The following is a 20893-nucleotide window of genomic DNA, read 5'->3' as shown; positions in this document are numbered from 1 at the left end:
AAATATTTGTGTTTTTTAACCGTTTCATAAAAAAAAAATGGGGGGGGGGGTGAGGTGGGGGGGGGTATAGTGTGAGGGTGTGGTGGTAATTTGTGAGATGATCTTAAAAAAAAAAAAAAAAAAAAAATAGGGGGGGGGGGGATTCGGGTGGGGGAGGGGGGGTGGGGATTCTTGGGTGCGATGGTTGGACGGTATTTCAAACATAAATAATCAAAATAAATAGTTTTGTTTTTTTACCGTTTAAAAAGAAAATTGGGGAGGGGGTGGGGTGGGGGGGGGGGGGTATAGTGTGAGGGTGTGGTGGTCATTTGTGAGATGATCTTAAAAAAAAAAAAAAAAAAAAAAAAAAAATATAGGGGGGGGGGGGGGGGGGGGGGTTGGGGGGGGGGGGGGGGGGCACTGGCGATGGTTTGGGTGGAGTCTATTGTGGTATGTCAGGTAAGAGTAGTTTTGTCAAAGTATCAATCAAATCTAATCATAAATAAAGAAGTTATGGCAATTTTAGAGAAATTTAATAATTTGACCTTGAGAGTCAAGGTCATTCAAAGGTCAAGGTAAAATTCAACTTGCCAGGTACAGTCACCTCATGATAGCATGAAAGTATTTGAAGTTTGAAAGCAATAGCCTTGATACTTAAGAAGTAAAGTGGATCGAAACACAAAATTTAACCATATATTCAAAGTTACTAAGTCAAAAAAGGGCCATAATTCCGTAAAAATGACATCCAGAGTTATGCAACTTGTCCTTTTACTGTACCCTTATAATAGTTTGCGAGTGTTCCAAGTATGATAGCAATATCTATGATACTTTAGGGGTAAAGTGGACCAAAACACAAAACTTAACCAAACTTTCAATTTTCTAAGTATAAAGGGCCCATAATTCCGTCCAAATGCCAGTCAGAGTTACATAACTTTGCCTGCACAGTCCCCTTACGGTAGTAAGTAAGTGTTGCAAGTATGAAAGCAGTAGCTTTGATACTTAAGGAATAAAATGGACCTTAACACAAAACTTAACCAAAATTTTCAATTTTCTAAGTATAAAAAGGGCACATAATTCTGTCAAAATGCACGCCAGAGTTATCTAACTTTGCGTGCCCAGTCCCCTCATGATAGTAAGTAAGTGTACCAAGTTTGAATGCAATAGCATTGATACTTTCTGAAAAAAGTGGACCTAAACGCAAAACTTAACCAAAATTTTCAATTTTCTAAGTTTAAAAAGGGCACATAATTCAGTCAAAATGCACGCCAGAGTTATCTAACTTTGCCTGCCCAGTCCCCTCATGATAGTAAGTAAGTGTACCAAGTTTGAATGCAATAGCATTGATACTTTCTGAGAAAAGTGGACCTAAACGCAAAACTTAACCGGACGCCGACGCCGACGCAGACGCCGACGCCAAGGTGATGACAATAGCTCATAATTTTTTTTCAAAAAATAGATGAGCTAAAAATGAAATAAAAAAATGGGGTCACCAGCCTTGTTTTGATTTTATTGACCATTTTATACTTTTTCATTTAAACTGGAAAATCTCTAATTGCCTCAAACCAATTAATAACCTATGAAATAGACAACATATAGATATTAAATAAGCTGAAATACATAAAATACCATTTAATTAAACAACACAATTCCAAAAAAATGGAGAACACAAGTAAATTAAAAAAAAAAATATATATTTTTTTTTTTATGTCACTCCAAAAAACATCAATCTTTTTCTATTTTTAACACCAAAATGTAATAAAAAAAATTCTGTCAAATAGAATTCTGAAAAACTGCTCGAATATGTTCATCTACGTGTTGTCATCATAAAACGCAAATAAAAAAAGGGGGTCACCGCACTTTTAACTGAGATTTTTTGTTTTAACTATCCCTACCGTCTACGTCAAATTTTATAAAAATACATCAATTAGGCAAAATCCAAGTACCGGTACATAGATTGTAAGAATTAGCATAAACATTAGAAATTGTTTACAATCTTAACGGGGATCACAACAGCTTACCAAAAGACATTAATAAAAAACAATATTTAATCACAAACATAATACCATACAGTATCAAACTCGACCTTAATCATTAATAAGTTACATGTACTTGTTCACAGATTTCTGCTTGTTTTGAAGTGTGTGATTAAATGCTTTAAATTGATAAATTTAAACGACATGACTAAAAGGCTCCAGTATAAAACAAGAATGAAATTAAAGAAATAAAAAAAAGTAAAAAAAAAGTTAACCCCACCTGGGATCGAACCACTGACAATTGAATTATGAACCAACTCAGTCATTTCTGATGATACTGATAACATAAATATTGAGTTGTGATAATAGCATCATCGGTGTTGCTATAAATATATTCTTGGTTAAATAAACTGCCGCAACACCCCTTGATACTGTGACTGTTTTTGTTGATATCTGCCCACTTTTTGTTATGTTTAGTTAACGCACCACTGTTATAGAAAACAAGTTGACTTTTGATGCTATAATAGTGTAATAAAAAAGGTAATCAACATCATAAATAACAACATCAATCTCAACAATATTAATGATTGGGATAAATTGAATGAGATTAATTTAATAAAATGTGCCATGTTCAGGGAACATTAAACTAAATGCATGTGCATAAAGTATTGTCTGAGATTAGCATGAGCAATCTGCTTTATAAATCTTAAACAAGATGTGTTTGTGAAACACAATGTCCCCCTATATGATGTTTGACCTTGAAGGATGACCTTGACCTTGTGAAGGATGACCTTGAACTTTCACCACTCAAAATGTGCAGCTCCATGAGATACACATGCATGCCAAATATCAAGTTGCTATCTTCAATATTGCAAAAGTATTCATAAAATAAGCGATTTGGGCCACATATATTTGACCTCTGACCTTGAAGGATGACCTTGACCTTTCACCACTCAAAATGTGCAGCTCCATGAGATGCACATGCATGCCAAATATCAAGTTGCTATCTTCAATATTGCAAAAGTATTCATAAAATGAGCGATTTTGACCACATATATTTGACCTTTGACCTTGAAGGATGACCTTGACCTTTCACCACTCAAAATGTGCAGCTTCATGAGATACACATGCATGCCAAATATGAAGTTGCTATCTTCAATATAGCAAAAGTTATTGCAAAATGTTAAAGTTGGCGCAAACTGACCAACAGACCAACAGACCAACAGACAGGGCAAAAACAATATGTCCCCCATTACTATAGTGGGGGACATAAAAAGGAAGTCTGTTATTAATAAAAATTGAGTCTTGGCAAAAAGTGTAAAGCATGATAAGCTTGTATGGACTGCACAGGCTAATCTGAAATGATACTTTACGTACTATGGACTGCACAGGCTAATCTGAAATGATACTTTACGCACTATGGACTGCACAGGCTAATCTGAAATGATACTTTACGCACTATGGACTGCACAGGCTAATCTGAAATGATACTTTACGTACTATGGACTTCACAGGCTAATCTGAAATGATACTTTACGCACTATGGACTGCAGAGGCTAATCTGAAATGATACTTTACGCACTATGGACTGCACAGGCTAATCTGAAATGATACTTTACACACTATGGACTGCACAGGCTAATCTGAAATGATACTTTATGCACTATGGACTGCACAGGCTAATCTGAAATGATACTTTATGCACATGGACTGCACAGGCTAATCTGAAATGATACTTTATGCACTATGGACTGCACAGGCTAATCTGAAATGATACTTTACGCACTATGGACTGCACAGGCTAATCTGAAATGATACTTTAGGCACTATGGACTGCACAGGCTAATCTGAAATGATACTTTACGCACTATGGACTGCACAGGCTAATCTGAAATGATACTTTACGCACTATGGACTGCACAGGCTAATCTGAAATGATAATTAACGCACTATGGACTGCACAGGCTAATCTGAAATGATACTTTACGCACTATGGACTGCACAGGCTAATCTGAAATGATACTTTATGCACTATGGACTGCACAGGCTAATCTGAAATGATGCTTTACGCACTATGGACTGCACAGGCTAATCTGAAATGATACTTTACGCACATGTGGTTAAGATCAAATTTCCCAAGAGACTTGCTCTAATATAAACGGTTTCAAACATCTGTGACATAGAAAGAAATGATAAGTAAGCACTGTCGGAATCAGTTTTACCATATAAGATGAGGTATGTCATGCAAAAATGGGGCTTATTGCCATATGCGGACAGGGAAGCTTCTTGTCAGACTGCGCGCATGTGGGGCTGGTAAGAATGTACGCTGGCAGCATACCGAATGAGAAACATTTTCACATGACATGGGTAAGATAAAAAACTATTGAAATTAATATGTTAAAATATAAGCCATAACTTAGTCTAGTAACATTTGTTTTAATCTTTTGGCAGAAAATCAGTTTATCATTGACAAACTTATTAAGAACAAAAATGTGACAAGATCATTTTAAATAGTCATCATACCACATTGAAATTGTTTGTGAACAGTAGTTTCTGTCAATGCAATAGTAGGTGAAAATTGATGCCTTTGGAGTGAATGGAGTTAGTATGCCCTGTTCATACCAAATATTGATTATATAATATTCCATTTGCAACAAGCACTTTTGAATTACAACATAAATACATTTTTATCCATTTTTAAGTGAAATAAACCAATTTCTTTAACAAGAGCATATGCCCTAGCCTGGTGTAATTCGTTGACCTATTTTTGATGGACTAGGGGTTGTTCAATAAAACTGTTTCATGATGAAAGGAGAACTATGTGCTGGATTACCTACCAGTAATTTCATCAATGACTGTTTCAATACAGACCAAGAGTGTTTAGACAACAAACACATCACAACACAATTTTGAAAGTTACATGCTCATGATTTCAGTTTGTGTTTCATTTTGAAAGTTGGCATTTTCATGCTGGCATTTTCATGCTGGCATTCACATATTCCAGATTTTAAAGACTTTCTGGTAACTGCATTACAAATACGAGCCTCCTTCAAGGAAAACAGCAGCACTTAATGAATATGCATGAAGTGTCGCCCCAGATTAGTTTGTGCAGTCTTATCAGGGACGACACAGTTTGCCATAACTGGATTTTCCCTCAAATTTGAGACTTCCTTTAAGCTAAAAAATGAATTACAACTATAAGTGTTGTCACTGATAAGCCAGTACGAACTGCACAGGCTAATTAGCACAGGCTTATCTTGGGCCCACATTTTACCCACATGCAATTAGCCCCTTTTTCCCCACAGCAAGGCTAAATTATTCCTGATTTCAAGCATCAGTTTAACACTATAAAGCATGTGTATAGCTGGCCAGTCCAAGTAAACCATGAATTTTGCTTGTACACAATAGTCATGTAAAATGTTTGTTTCTTAAAGTTGTCCATGTATCATTAAGGGCCAGACAGTTTTGAGAAAGGTGCACCTGTATAAACGAACATCTTTACTATAGATTGCTATCATTCCTGGTAAAAAATTACAGAAAAGCAGATCTATACCAATTTATCCATTTACCACGGAGTGAGCCAGATATGCATTTTGACGCATTTTTAGTTCCTTCGAAAATAAAATTTAAATAAAGACCTTCCTTGCTAGATTCAAATGTTAAAGGCTTCATTTCAAAACATTCAATAATGAGAAGCCTTTAAGAGCATAGAAACTGAACAGCCTGCCAGTTACTCACAGGCTGTTCTGGTTTTATGCTGAATGCATATAGCCATTTTCACTTTGCTTCTCAGTGGGTTAAGGGTACACTTGATGCCGGGTAGGTGACCTGCCCTATCAGAACAAGATCTTTGTGAGATTTGAATCTTTGGCATGGACATATATGTGGCATAAAAGCCAAACTGTAGCAACAAAAGAGCACATACCTTGCAAATCATTCAATAAAAAGCAAACAGTGAAACACCAAGCTTACCCAACAAGTTTCGCAGTTATTCTGTATATGCTGAACATGGTTAGTAAAGCAGCAAGAAAACGAACAAAAATAATTAAATGATCATATGTCAAACAATGCATAATACAAATAATAACAATCCAGCCTCTATCGGAGAAAACTGAGCTTCATGCATGACGATGCTGTGCATTATGTGTGACAAAGGCTAATGAGGGATGATAGTTTCTACCTAGACTGGATTTTTGTTTAGAAGAGATGACCTTTGAACCAAAAATACAAAAAAATAAGCAGAAAGTACTGCCCCTGATTAGTCTCTGCAGACTTCACAGGATAATCTGGATGACAATTTCTTCACATGCGTTAAGCTCCGTTTTCTCAGAACGCAGCTAAAAATATGTTAAACAAACAAATAACAGGCTGGTCTGGAGCTTTGATTGCTGACTATTGCTCAAGATCCATTTTCGCTTTGACCCGGCTCATATTTTACTTGTGCAAGACTTAAACAGGATTTAATACCGAGTCCTATTATGACTTTAACTTATGACAATATTTTGGCAATAATAATGAATGTAAAGATAAACTCTAAAATTCTTGAAGATGTGTGCCCTCTTTGAAAAATGAAAGGTGCTCTTTTTTGCGTATTTCAGCAAAAACAACAACAGCACAGCATTAATTCCTGATGAACAAAAAAATATCAACCAATTAAAATCCCTCTTATATCAATGGTAACTGGATTAGAAAGCAATCTAGGCATCACATTTCAATTTCAGCATTCAAACAAGAGCTTTTTAACTAACATTACTAATACACCTGTACCGCCTCATCAGCTTTGTTCAAGGGCAAACAGGAATGTGTGTCTTGCACATCCACATTTGAACCGGCTCTAAGGAAATGGGGCTTAATGCCTTTGCATGCTGGGAAATTTGTCGTCTGCTAAATTTCTAAAATTAGCAATTTTCTTCGATTTTTTTTCAAAGAATACTATCAGAATAGCAAACAGTTTGGATCCAGATGAGACGCCACGTTCTGCGGCGTCTCATCTGGATCCAAACTGTTTGCAAAGGCCTTCAAAATCCGGTTCCAGCGCTCAAAGGGTTAATGCCTGTGCGTAAATTGATGTCCCAAAATAGCCTTCACAGTAAGCACAAGGTGAACAGGGACAACACTTTCCACTTGTATGGAATTTCTTGTTTAAAAGAGCTCTCTTCTATGTAAACATTCATTCTAGGCAGAAAGTGTTGTCGCTGATAAGCCTCTGTATACTGTGCACACTGTCTAATTTGGGAAAACACTTCAACCCTTTGCATGCTGGGAAATTTGTCGTCTGCTAAAATGTCGTCTGCTGAATTTCTAAAATTAGCATTTTCTTCGATTTTTTTTCAAAGAATACTATCAGAATAGCAAACAGTTTGGATCCAGATGAGACACCATTTTCTGTGTCGTCTCATCTGGATCCAAACTGTTTGCAAAGGCCTTCAAAATTCGGTTCCCGCACTGAAAGAGTTAAACAGATGCATACAGCCCAGTTTTCACAGAGCAAGGCTATTTTATGGTGCTGTGATATATGAAACTTCAATTTAATTGCCTGAAAAAACCGTGTGCTCCATGAACATATTATATTTTATGCGTACTAATCCCAGAGGAGACTTATATATTCAAACTGATTAGTAGAATTGAAATGATTTTTTACCTTCTCCCTAGTATATGAAATTCATACATTTAATAAAATATTACATAATAATCATAGACTTATTGAGAACATCTTTTGATAGTTAAATCATTAAGTACCTACCTGTGCAAAACAAAGAGGCACGAATGTCATGTAGTAAGCTGTCAGCATCGAGTTAAATAATATCTGTTTCACACGGTTGTTAAAGTCGACTTTCAGCATTTCCACCTCATCTCGTATTATGTCCGGTGTAAGCACACAGCTGTGGAATAGTGTTGGCTCTTTGTCCGGGTTTGATTTAGTTTTTGGTGTCAGGATTTCTGACACTGCAGAAGGCCAGTTTAAGGATTTTTGGTACAGTGGCTTCAACGAAGGTCCAAAAAGAAATAAATATGTAACGATTCTGAAAAAAAGAAGATTTTAATTAAGATTTCAAGTAAACATAAAATATGGCTTATGGTTTCTATTGATCAAATCCTGAATAATAATATGAATATAATTATGAGAATTAATAAATCATTCAATAACTTGCTTATATTTTTACAATAGTTTGTTCTTCACCCAGTTTCAGATTTTGCATGTGAACATTTTACTAGATAGTATAATAATTGATAAAAAATAGGGGAATGATAATCTCATTTAACTTTTAAACATTGCATGCATAAAGAAAATAAATTCTCATCTGCTTGATTTCAACAATAATCTAGATTCTTACAAGTTTTTCAAAAAGTTATTAAATTCACTTACGGACAACACAAAAACAAGCAGTAGAGCCATGAATAATTTTTCAGGACTTGATATCCTGTGTATAAGAGCATCAGGACAGCTGCAGATACGACGAAACCTGTACATATCTGGGTCGTCATGTACAGTACACCATGACGGCTTCTATATCCATGAACCTGAAAAAAAAGAGACATAAATCTAGTAGGAATGTGCCAATCTCTTAAAAGTGAATGTTGTGTTGTGTAAATTAATCCATGCATATTTAGTGTTTATTTTTATTCACTTATACATAATGTTCATAATTTTATCCTCATTAATCAGAAATAGTTTTCTATTAGAATTGAACAGTGTGCTATTCAAAAGTATCAGCCGTCGGCCAGACTTATTCCTTGTAATTTTTAAAGACTCAAGTAATTCTTAATTTTTCATCAGCTTGCATCAGTTTTCAGAAGCAATACAAATCTTATTTTTATGTTCACTTTTGAGAAAAAGGTGGCGAGGCCCTTCAGATGGGGAATCTTAAAACTAAAAAGGAATAATATTTTTGTTGATAAGCACAATTACATGTTAACATACTACTTTGTCATAATTTAAACAAATTCTAAGATATATCTGGCTCATATTGTGTTAAATATTAATAGCTGTTTTGACATTTAAAAACAACAACAACTTACACGTAGAGGCGGGGGGTTTATATTCATTTTAAGCAATAGAACAAAGCACTAAAGTAAGCTATTGCAAAAAATTACCGACGCATTTGCATTATAAGGATTTAAAAGTTTATACCTCTTGTACAAAGCACCCAATAAGTCTTCTACTCATCAAAATTCCCAGAAACACCACAAGATAGGGATCAATAAGGTAGAAATTCTGAAATAAATTAAAAATTCATCAAGATATTCAGTGTTAAAGCATATCTAACAGATTTCAAGGTCTGAAGATCATAAACTAAACAAGAAATGTGTTTGTCAGAAACACTATGTCCCCTTCTGCTCAGATTTGATTTGGGTTTTTTGACCTTTGACCTTGAAGGATGACCTTGACCTTTTACCACTCAAAAAGTGCAGCTCCATGAGATACACATGCATGCCAAATATGAAGTTGCAATCTTCAATATAGCAAACATCATTGCAAAATGTTAAAGCTGGCGCAAACAAACCAAAAGACAGACCAACAGACAGAGGAAAAAACAATATGTCCCCCACTATAGTGGTGGGGGACATAAAAATATCTTTGTAAGATTGCAATTATATCTGTTTCAAAATTAAAGTGGGTAAGTACTATTGATAATGTCTTACTACTGGAATGAAAAGAGATAAAACAGAAGTCAAGACAATGTTTCTTCTAAAGGCCTTTTTGAAATTTTAACTTATATTAAGATTTCACTGAGGTTTTGTCTTTTTATAAAGGTCTTTATAGCAGAAATTAAAAGAACCCTGAATTAAACTATGTATTACGGTGGAGTGGCTACCAACCAAAGCATAAGTGGAGTGGGAGTGTGGTAGCCACCAGACGGTCTTGTAGAGGTTGATGTACTGGAGACACATGGCAATGACACCAAATATGTACAGCATGGCCTCGAATGAGATGTTCAGGTCACACTCGATATCTGGGATGTGCGAGTGCCTTGGAAGCACCGCCATCGTGGCCAATGGAATCATGTTGGCATCTCGGTCATCGCTGAAAATATCCCATTGATCAGGTGGGTACTAAGAAACTAAATCCGTAGCCAAAGTATTCCTAAGAGTTTTACTTTAATGTAGTTTCAGAAATGTTAGTTGCCAAATAAATAACCTTGCATAAACTGTCTACTTTTGCAATTGGGAACAATGACAACAATAAATTTCTGGTCTAAGCTGAATCAGGGCCAAAAAACCCTCCTTCGCAAGGGGCCTCTTTTTCTTCTCCTTAACCAAAAAGGCCCTTTCCCCTACAGAAATGTCTTTAAAATCATGCATTTTTCTCTAAATTACCAATCTACTGCAGTATTTTTCATTCCCCATGCCAGAAAATTGTGTCTTTTTTCCCCGAAAAAAGGCTGTGGCCCTTTCCCTAAAGTTGGTGTTTTGGCCCTGTAAACCCCAAATACTCAATTGGCATACAAAAACTAAATTTATTATAGAATTTTTTTCTTTATCTATTTTCATCTATTATTATGTATTTATTTAAAAAATGTTACTTATGATTGATATTTGCTACATTGTGATTTATCTACTTTTCTTTTTGGCATTTTGGCATATGTGCTATTGTGAAAATACTGAGCTCAAGCCGGACATTGAACCCAAGACCTCCAGAGTGGTAGTCAGACACTTAAACCACGTCGCTATAAAGAGTTAGCCAATCAGCAAGACTGTTGGAAGTGGCCTTATTTCATTACACTGTTGACATATCTTTGCAGTCAGTCAATAAATTAGTCCATTGAAGGCTTATATCAAGCTTTATTTTATATTGGGAACAATTAAAATTAAACATGCAAAATGTGAAAAGGTGATGAAATTAATTAATATGGAACTTGTAGTTGTAATTATTAAGAGGGTGAACACTGTTTTCATTATCTATAAGCCATTTTAATATATATTTTTTATTATAATCACATAATATGACACGTTTAATTCACATGTTTCAGCTAAATATAATCGATAATCAAGTTGCTCCATGTAAAACAGACATGTATCCGAAAACCGTATCATCCGATATCATATTCTAATTACATATGTGGGACGCTTACCAAGAAGACAGCGTTTTATGTGCACTCGTGGGGTACACTGTGTTTGTTTGCATTCTAGAAAATATTCGTCGACCTGCTGGCATGTTCACATTTGTTTACAAACGTGAAACTGCGCACAAAATATGTTTTCTTTTCTTTTGTTCGATGATTTTATGAAAACACCGATCTGTCGGTGTAGCGATAAATGTTACTCGACTGAATTGTCCGATGTTGACACTAGCCATTTTGTACAAACACTCACACAAACAATGGAAAATGACGACATATTTCACAATGTCACGATGTCAGAAGAGATGTAAGTGGACCTCCGTGATATAACTTTAATGCAGAAAGTAAAAGCTAAAGGACAAAATTAGATCAAGTGCCATTTTTCTTGTTCTTGTTCTTATTCTTGTTGTTGTTCTTCTTCCTCTTCTTCTTGTTCTTGTTGTTGTACTTGTTCTTCTTCTTTGTTTTGACCGCTTCAGTTTCAAGGGACAAAGAGTGCTTCAGTTTCCAGGGACTAAGAGTAAGAACCAGTTTTTGATGTCTATTGGCCAGATCGAAAGAATGCTCCCACCAACAGTTCCAATCCGTTTTCACACCTATGTCCCACCTTACCCTTTCTCAATCATGCCTCTCCTTTTTCAGAAATCTTAATGAAATTTCATCTTCATCTTTCAGAAAATTTCCAACAATGCCAAAGATCACAGTTAGTGTCAATGGGGTGCAGAAGTTGCTATCCAATCTTAAACCAGACAAGGCAGCAGGCCCAAACAACATCAAACCTCTTGTTCTAAAAGAATTAAGTTCACAAATTTCTCCAATAATAACACTCCTTTTTCAGAAATTCTTGGACTCCTGAATTCTTTGAAAGTATGGATATCTGCAAATGTAATACCGCTGTTCAAGGAAGGGAACAAAGAAGACCCAGCAAATTACAGACCTATCTCTCTCACCTGTATTTTATGTAAATCCTTAGAACATATAGTTCCTTCTAATCTTTCAGCTCATTTCAATAAATATAAAATACTTTATGACTTACAGCATGGTTTCAGAGAAAAGCGTTCCTGCGAAACACAACTTTTACAACTCATTGATGACCTGGCAGGAAATACGACATCTTGAAAACAAAATGATCTAATATTGCTTGATTTCAGCAAAGCGTTCGATAAAGTGAACCATCTTAAACTGCTTTTCAAATTACAGGAACATGGTGTGGGTAAAGATACTCTCTCATGGATCGAATCATTCCTTATAGGTCCCACTCAACGGGTTGCTTAAGATGGAGAACTATCATCCAAGGTACCAGTGACATCCGGGGTACCACAAGGGTCTGTGCTTGGTCCGTTACTTTTTCTTCTCTATATAAACGACTTACCTAAGTCTATTACCTCTCAAGTTCGCTTATTTGCAGATGACACTGCCGTATACCTAACAATCAGCAATATGCATGACTGCCACACTCTATAAGAAGATCTAGATAAACTAATGAAATGGGAACATCTTTGGAACATGGAGTTCAACCCAAGTAAATTTCAAGTTTTAAACATAACCAGAAATAAATCAAAATTCTCTTTTAATTACAGGCTCCATGGACAAATATTAGAAACTGTTGACAATGCAAAATACTTAGGTGTGGACATTTCAAAAGACCTTTCCTGGAACACCCATATAAATAGAATTACAAATAACGGTAATAAATCTCTTGGTTTTCTCCGCAGGAACATACAGACGAGACATTCCAACATTCGCCAGCTCGCATACAAGACCATGGTTAGACCTCAGGTTGAATATGCTTCCTCTGTATGGAGTCCTCACACATTACAAAATATACAAAAAAATTGAAAATGTACAGCGTCGAGCAGTCCTCCATGCAACAGGAACTTGGTTGGCAGACCCTACAAGACAGACGAAATAACACTACATTAATAATGTTTTTCAAAATGTTTTGTTCAAGGTTTAGTGGCTGTGCCCCTACCATCATATATCGAGCGACCCACCAGATTCACTCGTCACATGCATCCCCTCTCCTACAGACAGATCCATACCACTGCAAATTATTATAAGTTTCCTTCTTTCCCAAGTGCTATTGTGATGTGGAACAACCTCCCTGCCACTACAGTTTTATATCCTGATCTTGAAGGGTTTAAGCAGTCCCTGCTTTCCCCTTCTGCCCCTTGAACTCTGGGAGACATGTTTTTATCAGTTTTTAACCTAAAATCACTTCACCTTATAATAAATCTAACATACTTTTAACATTCTCACTTTTTCACTTTTAACACTTTAACCTGCACTGAATGCGCACCTGTTGATAATATCCGAAAGGGGAGTTAGACAGTATATATAGATAGATAGACAATCAGGATTGAACCCATTATCTCCTGGTCGCCAGGCGGACACCATATCCACTACATCGCTGCAACCTCTCCTTCTTTCGATGCTGCACTCCTTCTAAATAGAAGATTTTGTGACGTCGCCTATTTTTAAGGCGTGAAAACTGTACAAAGGTGCTCAGTTGGGTGTTAATTTAAAATTATATACATTGTAAGTGTCTACAGGTGGATATATTGGACAATGACAGACACAGGAGTAAGAGTTTTGAAAACTTCTACTGTGGGGTTAGGAGGGTAGTGAATTCCATTGAAGAACTTTTCTCGAGTAGAATGAGAATTTATATGGGTCTTTTGAGTTTTGAATGTGTCTAAAGCAAAGGGTTCTGCTGAGTCTGGATCGGCTGTTGACAGGAACAAGGAGATCAGGTGGAGTTAGATGGCAACTACATGGTGGATTATTGTAAAAAGCATGATGGGACAGAATTTGTTCTACATGTTTCATGTGCAGGCCATTTGAGGTCGATTGGTCATTGTCAGCTCGGGTACTACTTAAATGTACCCAGGTACTCTTAAGTATACTTAAATGTACCCTGGGTATGGTAAATATACTTAAACGTACCTGTGAATTCTTACGCTAATTTGGTCTTTGTCGTTTTTTTTTTACAAATTATTATGTTCATATTTATGTAAAAAAACGTGTACAATGACTTCTACATTATAGAAACTCATACTACAAAAAGGATGTTGAGGCATCTTTTTATGCCCCCAAAGGAGGGCATATATTGATTGCACTGTCCTTCTGTCCGTCTTTCTGTCTGTCCGTCTGTCTGTCACTTTGCGTTTAGTTTTCCAAAAATACTCATAACTATTATGTCGCTTCAGATGTAGCCTTCATATTTGGTATGCATGTGTATATAGACCTTTCCATATGCACAAAAATGTTAACCCCTGTTACCTTGACCTTGCACTTAGGGTCCGCGTTTAGGTTTTGAAATCTGCGTTTAGGTTTCGAAAAATGCTCATAACTTGTATCAAAGCGTTTTTTTGGGGCATATGTCATCCTATGGAGACAGCTCTTGTTTCGAAGTGAATTCTGTTTCATATTCTGTAGCACATTTTACGACATCCGATTTTGGGAGTTAATAAAACTCGGGTACAGTCGAAATTAGCCGGGTACGTGTTGGTGTATCTTCCGTACACGGAGTATCTGGGGTACATTTAAGTAGTACCGGAGCCGACAATGACAAATCCAGCGCCAGTTTAGGGTGTCTAATACTATCATATTAGTTACTATACTTGTGTTGACAAATATGTTTGTTATGAATCTAGCTGGACATTATTGTACTTTTTCCAGATGGCTTATTTGAGCTTTCGTATGTGGGTCCCAGACAGTGGAGGAGTATTTTAATTTATGCCTGATTTTTAACTGTCGAGGAGTTAATTTTTAGGTTTTTTAATTGTTAAGGTGTGTCTCATTTGAGGTTAATTTGTAGTGTAGTACCTAGATATTTGGCGTGGTTCATTTTTTCAAGGATGTGATCATGTAGTTTGTAGGTGAAGATGGATTTTGTTTTTTGGTAATGCTGAGGAGGTTAAATTTTTTAGGGTGGAATTGCATAAGCCAGTCCTGCTCCCATCAACCAGCAGCTTCTATATCTAGCTGGAGCTTATGGGTGTCGGAGAGGTTGTCTGCAAAAACTCTTAGACTGCTATGTCTGATTTAATCAGCAAAGTGTAGATCAGAAACAAGATGGGCTTTAAGACAGTGCCCTGTGGGACTCCGGAGGTTACAGGTACCTTGACATGGTTTCCTCAAGGACAACAGTCTGGGTTCTATTTGTTAGGAAGTCAGATATGCAGAAGAAAGCCATTGAATTAATTCCATAGTATTTTAGATTGTATAAGAGGTGCTGATATGGTACTTTATTAATTGCTTTAGCAAAATCTAAAATGATGATATCAGTTTGTATACCTTGGTTATTTGATTGGGTTAGGTATTGGAGGAATGATATCAGTTGTGTTTTGCAAGAACAGAAAGGTCATAACCCATATTGGAGTTCATATAAAATATTATTTTGATCAAGGTGAGACATTATAGAGCTAGCAATGACATGTTCAAGTATTTAACAACAAATGCAAATGAGTGATATTGGCCTGTAATTTATAGCATTATGTGTGTATCCTTTTTTATAGACTGAGCATGCATGTGCATGTTTCCAAGCAGTTGTGATTTTTCCAAGAGACAGGGACTTTTTTAAAGATTGAAGTCAGGATTGTTGATATTTACTGCATTCCTTTCTGCATTTTTTTTCCAGACCTAGGGCTTTGTGGATTTTGAGGTTTCGTAATAGTTTTGTTATTCCATTTTGTGTTATGTTGATGTCAGGCATAGATGGATTAGGGCTGGGGCTTTTGTCAGGAATACATAGGAATACCTAGTATCAGATGTGATTGGTTTGAATGACAGTACTTATACTACTTGTTCCCATTTGGCACTATTTTTTTCAATAATATTTAAATGTTTAGCATTAATGAGTTGTTTTTTTTAAATTCAATTATGTTGAAAGCCATGTTTGAATAACTGTTTTGTGGATATAACCAGTAGATCGTTTCCTACAGGAAAGAGTAGAGTTTGAACACATCTACAAATTGCATGGCAGGCATAATATCAATTGCACTATTTTGTGATAAATTTTCCAGCTGTCACCAGAAAGGATTTGCAGAAGGAAAGAAAGTTGGTGAACAAAAAGGGCTGGTGGAGGGACAGAAACTTGGATGGGAAAAAGGGGCTGCCATAGGGTCTGAGGTAATTTTTATTTATACTGAAGGGGTCTTTCAGACATTTTATGTTAAATTGTGTAACCCTTTATAGTATCAATATCATGAACATCTGCATTTGTTATTAATAATATTTTATAGAAACTCTAAAATACAAAGAGTGATGATAAACAAATAATTAACTCCACAGATACAACAGGGTAAAATTGAAAAAGTGTTATGTTATGATTCCTTTTATATATATATATATATATATATATATATATATATATTATGTATATATATTTATTATATAAATATATAATATATATTATATATAATAAATAAATAAATAAATAAATAAATAAATAAATAAATAAATAAATAAATATATATATATATATATATATATATATATATATATATATATATATATATATATATATATATATATATATATATATATATTATAAACAAGTCCTATATACATTATAACAAATGTAATACATTTATTATGTATATGCATGTAGAGTGATTATATCGTTTAAGCACAATATTATTTTCTTTAATGTCACATTGTAATTGTTGCAGGTTGGATTTTACTCTGGATTTGCTGAGTCACTGTTGGAAGAAATGAAGAAAGAACCTGAAACCAAACAGAGGTAGTTTGATACATAGAATATTACTATTGTGCTGAGACTGAAACCCATGAGCTGCGCTGTGAGAAAACATACTTTTTGCATGTGCATTAAGTTTTGTCCTAAATAAGCATGTGCAGTCTGCAGAGGCTAGTCAGGGAAAACACTTTCCATGTTTATTGAATTTTGTGTTAAAACAAAGTCTGTTAATAAAAATCAAGTTAAAAAAAAGTGAAATCTTAAGTCTTGATCTTACAATAACTCAAAAAGTACCTAAATTAACAGATAAAGCCTTGTATTACATCGCCTCCAAAAAATCGCATCGCAGATGCATTGTTACCAATCTACCTACATGCCTGAATAGAGTAGAACATATTGTTCTGTTTTCAGAGAAGTGAACAGCATTTAATTTGTATGCCAACTGTAGCAAACAAGAACATTTTATTACAATTTTTAGGACAGTCACCAAGAATATTTTATCCTTACTTTCAGGGAATTGAACACTAATATGTTATCTTTATTTACTGTGCAGTGAAAAAAAACACCTTCTATCCGTAATTTCTGGGAAGTGAACAAGAATATGTTATCCTTAATTTCAATGCAGTGAACAGGAACATTGTGTCCCTTTATTTAAAGGCAGTAAACAAGTGCATGTATGTTTATTTTCAGGGCAGTAAAGACACTAGAGAGGATTTTGTCAGTCTGCAGAGAGTTTCCCCTCACGGAGCCTCAAAACCCTGAACTGCCAACTAGGCTTGAAGAGCTGAGGTCAAAGTTCAAACAAGTAGGTCACAGTTCAAACAATATATGTGCTTATTTACCTGGTAATACTTCGGAAGTTGGAAAGTGGAGATTGAGTGCTGCCCGCTGATATTTGCTTCTTGTTAATAGGTTTTAAGTTATGCTGAATGTATTACAGTTTGTTAATAATTGTTAATGCTTGGTACTAGTTGGTAACTGGCTTCATTGTTTTGGAACATTATTGTGTTTATTGTCAATTTGTGCGTGTGTGTGTGTAGGGTGGGGGGTATTCATTAGTTAATTTCTTCATGGAAATCAAATATCCCAAAGTGATATGCTGTGGTTGCATATCAGGAGATTAAAGCTTCATTGACAAGACAACAATAGGTAGACTTCCTGCAGTGTGGTACAATTTTGACAATTATGTTTTGACAATTAAAAATTAAACACACACATCTTTGCACAAAAATCAAAATCTGGATTAATTTTCACATGACTTGGTTGATATATTGGTTCATAAATGTGAATATTACTCAACTCAACTCAGTTTAATACGTATATAAAGGCTGTTGGCCCAAAATACACAGTATTTGATACAAAATATAACACATGTTTGTAGTTGCGAACACATCCTCTTACTAAAATATGTCAACACATTATATTGTGTTAATGTTACATTAAAAATATATCAGCTATTCAATTTTGTTCAAAAGATGATACACATACAAACACAATTTCAATAGTGTGTCATTATTTGTTTTGCTCATCAGATTATAAAAGTCATGTACAGTATTTCCACCTATATACCAGTTATATAGAAATTCTCTACAGACAACGTCATATTTACTACATTGAAAAAACGCATGGTATTCACAATCAATAATAGATAATTTTTTATCGTTAAAACAAAAATTACAAATTCTCAAATTATATGCAAGATGCAACTGCCTACCAATTTCAATACTTAATTTGTGATTGGAGCATCTAAACTTGGCAAAGGCTTTCTTATATTTAAGCGGAATTTCCAACTGCAAATATCTTTCGGTGTTAAGTAGAGGTTTATAGTTCTTATAATGGTTATAACCTCTAGATGCATTGTTAATGTCACTGTGCCAATTTTGTGTGACGCAATCAATTATACGCTGACGAAAATTACATACAAATAAATTTACATTGCCAACATCCTGAGAGATCCAGACGAACCCGGAACCATATCTAAATAGTAAAGATTTTACATGTGTTGCCCTGCATGTACGTCCGGTGTTGTCTATTGATGTTAACATATTATAGCATTGTTTAGGAAATCTGTTATTAGGCATCATTAACAGTTTACAGTTAATATTTTATGCAATTAACAAAATATGTAACAGATAAGGGTAGTCGGCCACTTCGCCAAGGGCGATACAGGTATTAGTATTTCTCCTTACATGCAAAATGCGTTTACAAAATTTATTTTGGACAGTTTCAATGGCATTTACATATTCATATCCCCATATCTGTGAGCCGTAACACAATATTGGCTTACCATGCTATCAAAAAGTAAAAAGAGTTCTTTAATAGGGATGTTTCCAAAAGTCCCTTTATAACTATAAATTGAAAATATTGCTTTTTGAGCTTGTGAACTCAGTTTTTCTTTTTCTTCCACCATAATTTGGGTGTAAACAATAATCCCAAGTATTTATAAGCGAAATTGGTATTTATTTTTTTGTACCCCGATATGTCCAGCGCTCGTAGTTTCTTAAAGGTCCTCCATTTCTAAAAACAATTATTTCAGTTTTATCTAAATTAATCTCCATTCTTGTGTTAATGCAAAATTGAACAATTACTACTGGGGACATACCTTTAAGTAGAACTTTGTTTCGTAGGTGTGCTCACAGTTGGGAATCAAAGCTGATGCTCAGAAACCAGATGTGAAGGGAGTGTCTTTCTGACCAAGAGCTGGAAGCAGAAGATGGAAGTATACAAGGACTGAAAACAGGTAGAGTTATATAAGTTCTTGTTGTTTTTTTAATTGAATTGGGTAATTACAGGTGATATTGTTGTGCACTGTATTTGAAAACAATCTTGGATGTAAAAATATCAGGATAAGACTGCTATGCATTTGTTAAAATAAGATGTAAACTGTGGGTATTTATTTTGAGAAACCCAAAATAGCTTTGTGTCTATTGTCTACATACCAAATAATCTTATAGAATTCATTGTGTTATACAGCAATTGATACAATTAATTACTCAATAATTGCATCTCTGGTAACTTATGTCATTTTATAAACCTTGGCAGCGTCTATATGTAGGAGAAACATAATGAATTGCGGGTTTGTGATTGTTAGTATGACGTGGAATGTTCTCCTCTTCAATGAACATACATTATGAAATGTTACTGTTCTTTTCTGTATAACTTTGAGTATTGCAAGAGCTACAAAACAGTTGTTTTCTCTCTTTGTTTTACCAATCCACCATCAAGAAGAAGGGTTATACTGGAATCACAATAGATATCTGTTTGTCAGACAGTCTGTCTGTGTATCTGTCTGTGTGTAGATTCAAACTTCACAGAAGAAGTTTTGCTACGCTTTTGAACATTAACAGGCAAACTTGCCAGGATTGTTCCTTGTGATACAAATTTTTGCATGTGTGATTTGTATCATGCAATGTTCAAAATTACACAAGTTATGCCTCTTTGTCAACTTAAAATTGTGTTGTTACAATTTTATTTGATTCATATTATAACATGCAGCATGGGGGGGGGGAGAATTTATCACTGCTGAGTTTCAACATAATGTACCTTGTTGTGGGAAAACTGGGCTTAAGGTATATGTGTAATGAATAGTTCCTAATAAGCCTGTGCATTGGGCACTGGCTTATCAGTGGCAACACTTTTCTTTGATGGTATTTTTCTTTGAAGTTTAGGCGGAATATGTCTTCATGGATAAGCATGTGGAACGACACAACGCAATAGCATTAAGCACAGTTTTTCCAGAATGGGGCTTATATTTGTTTTATTTCTTCAGGTCCAAACTTCAGGGAGACATGCATGGTTTTGTCTTCACATCAGCAGTGATGTCCACAGTCTTCTGACAGTCTGCTCCAAAATGAACGTACCATGGTGCACCTGGTTATGAACAGTCAAGCTCATTGTTTAGAACTGTTTAAGATCTGTCGTGTGAAAGATATGGTCTGCTAGAGCATAAGCAAGCCGTGATAAAAACTGTGAATCTTGGATATTATTTAAGAAAATCCCACAACAGTTGTTTAGATACAAAAAATATTTAAAAGTTTGAGTGTCCGAAAATTTAGAGACATATCTGTTATATTTGTTTGTCAAGTATTATATTGAAATAAATCCAATTAATAATTGTGCATTATTTAATTGTGTTGTACTCTTTTATCTCTGCTTTAAATAAAATACAACTTCACTTA

General features: G+C 35.1%; 2 protein-coding genes across 5 annotated transcripts in view; one reads left to right on the top strand and one right to left on the bottom strand.

The window, feature by feature from the left end:
• Nucleotides 1–11175, bottom strand: part of LOC127849217 (transmembrane protein 39A-like) — a 20832-nt gene extending 9657 nt beyond the window's left edge. Inside the window, exons 1-6 of one of the 3 annotated variants that reach the window (XM_052381940.1) lie at nt 11027–11175; nt 9774–9978; nt 9085–9168; nt 8320–8474; nt 7696–7975; nt 5925–5954 (exon numbers count right to left, since the gene is read on the bottom strand). In XM_052381940.1, coding sequence (XP_052237900.1) covers nt 5925–5954; nt 7696–7975; nt 8320–8474; nt 9085–9168; nt 9774–9978; nt 11027–11109 — 837 coding nt within the window. In that variant the 5' untranslated portion in view covers nt 11110–11175. The remainder of the gene's footprint in view (nt 1–5924; nt 5955–7695; nt 7976–8319; nt 8475–9084; nt 9169–9773; nt 9979–11026) is intronic. The other 2 variants (XM_052381947.1, XM_052381953.1) reach the window with 2 other exon arrangements.
• LOC127849241 (protein LTO1 homolog) lies at nt 11167–20893 on the top strand. Of its 2 annotated transcripts, none has more exons than XR_008034846.1 (6): nt 11167–11321; nt 16042–16147; nt 16690–16760; nt 17406–17520; nt 19343–19460; nt 20485–20893. XR_008034846.1 is itself a non-coding variant. In XM_052381964.1 (6 exons), exons 1-5 carry the CDS (start codon nt 11179–11181, stop codon nt 19406–19408), a joined length of 501 nt encoding a protein of 166 aa, XP_052237924.1. In that variant the 5' UTR covers nt 11167–11178; the 3' UTR covers nt 19409–19455; nt 20485–20893. The 2 variants fall into 2 exon arrangements, 1 of the variants encoding a protein (XP_052237924.1); XM_052381964.1 differs by having other exon boundaries at nt 19343–19455.

The sequence above is a fragment of the Dreissena polymorpha genome, chromosome 1 (genome assembly GCF_020536995.1).
Source record: "Dreissena polymorpha isolate Duluth1 chromosome 1, UMN_Dpol_1.0, whole genome shotgun sequence".
NCBI classification, from domain to species: domain Eukaryota; kingdom Metazoa; phylum Mollusca; class Bivalvia; order Myida; family Dreissenidae; genus Dreissena; species Dreissena polymorpha.
This window is presented reverse-complemented; position numbering and strand designations above follow the sequence as displayed.

Bases quoted from the DNA above. Each gene is read 5' to 3' on its own strand.
- LOC127849241 (XM_052381964.1), top strand. From the start codon at position 11,179: ATGAAAACACCGATCTGTCGGTGTAGCGATAAATGTTACTCGACTGAA. The intron at 11,322-16,041 runs GTAAGTGGACCT...TAAATTTTCCAG, and splicing joins GTCACGATGTCAGAAGAGAT to CTGTCACCAGAAAGGATTTG. The intron at 16,148-16,689 runs GTAATTTTTATT...TAATTGTTGCAG, and splicing joins GGGCTGCCATAGGGTCTGAG to GTTGGATTTTACTCTGGATT.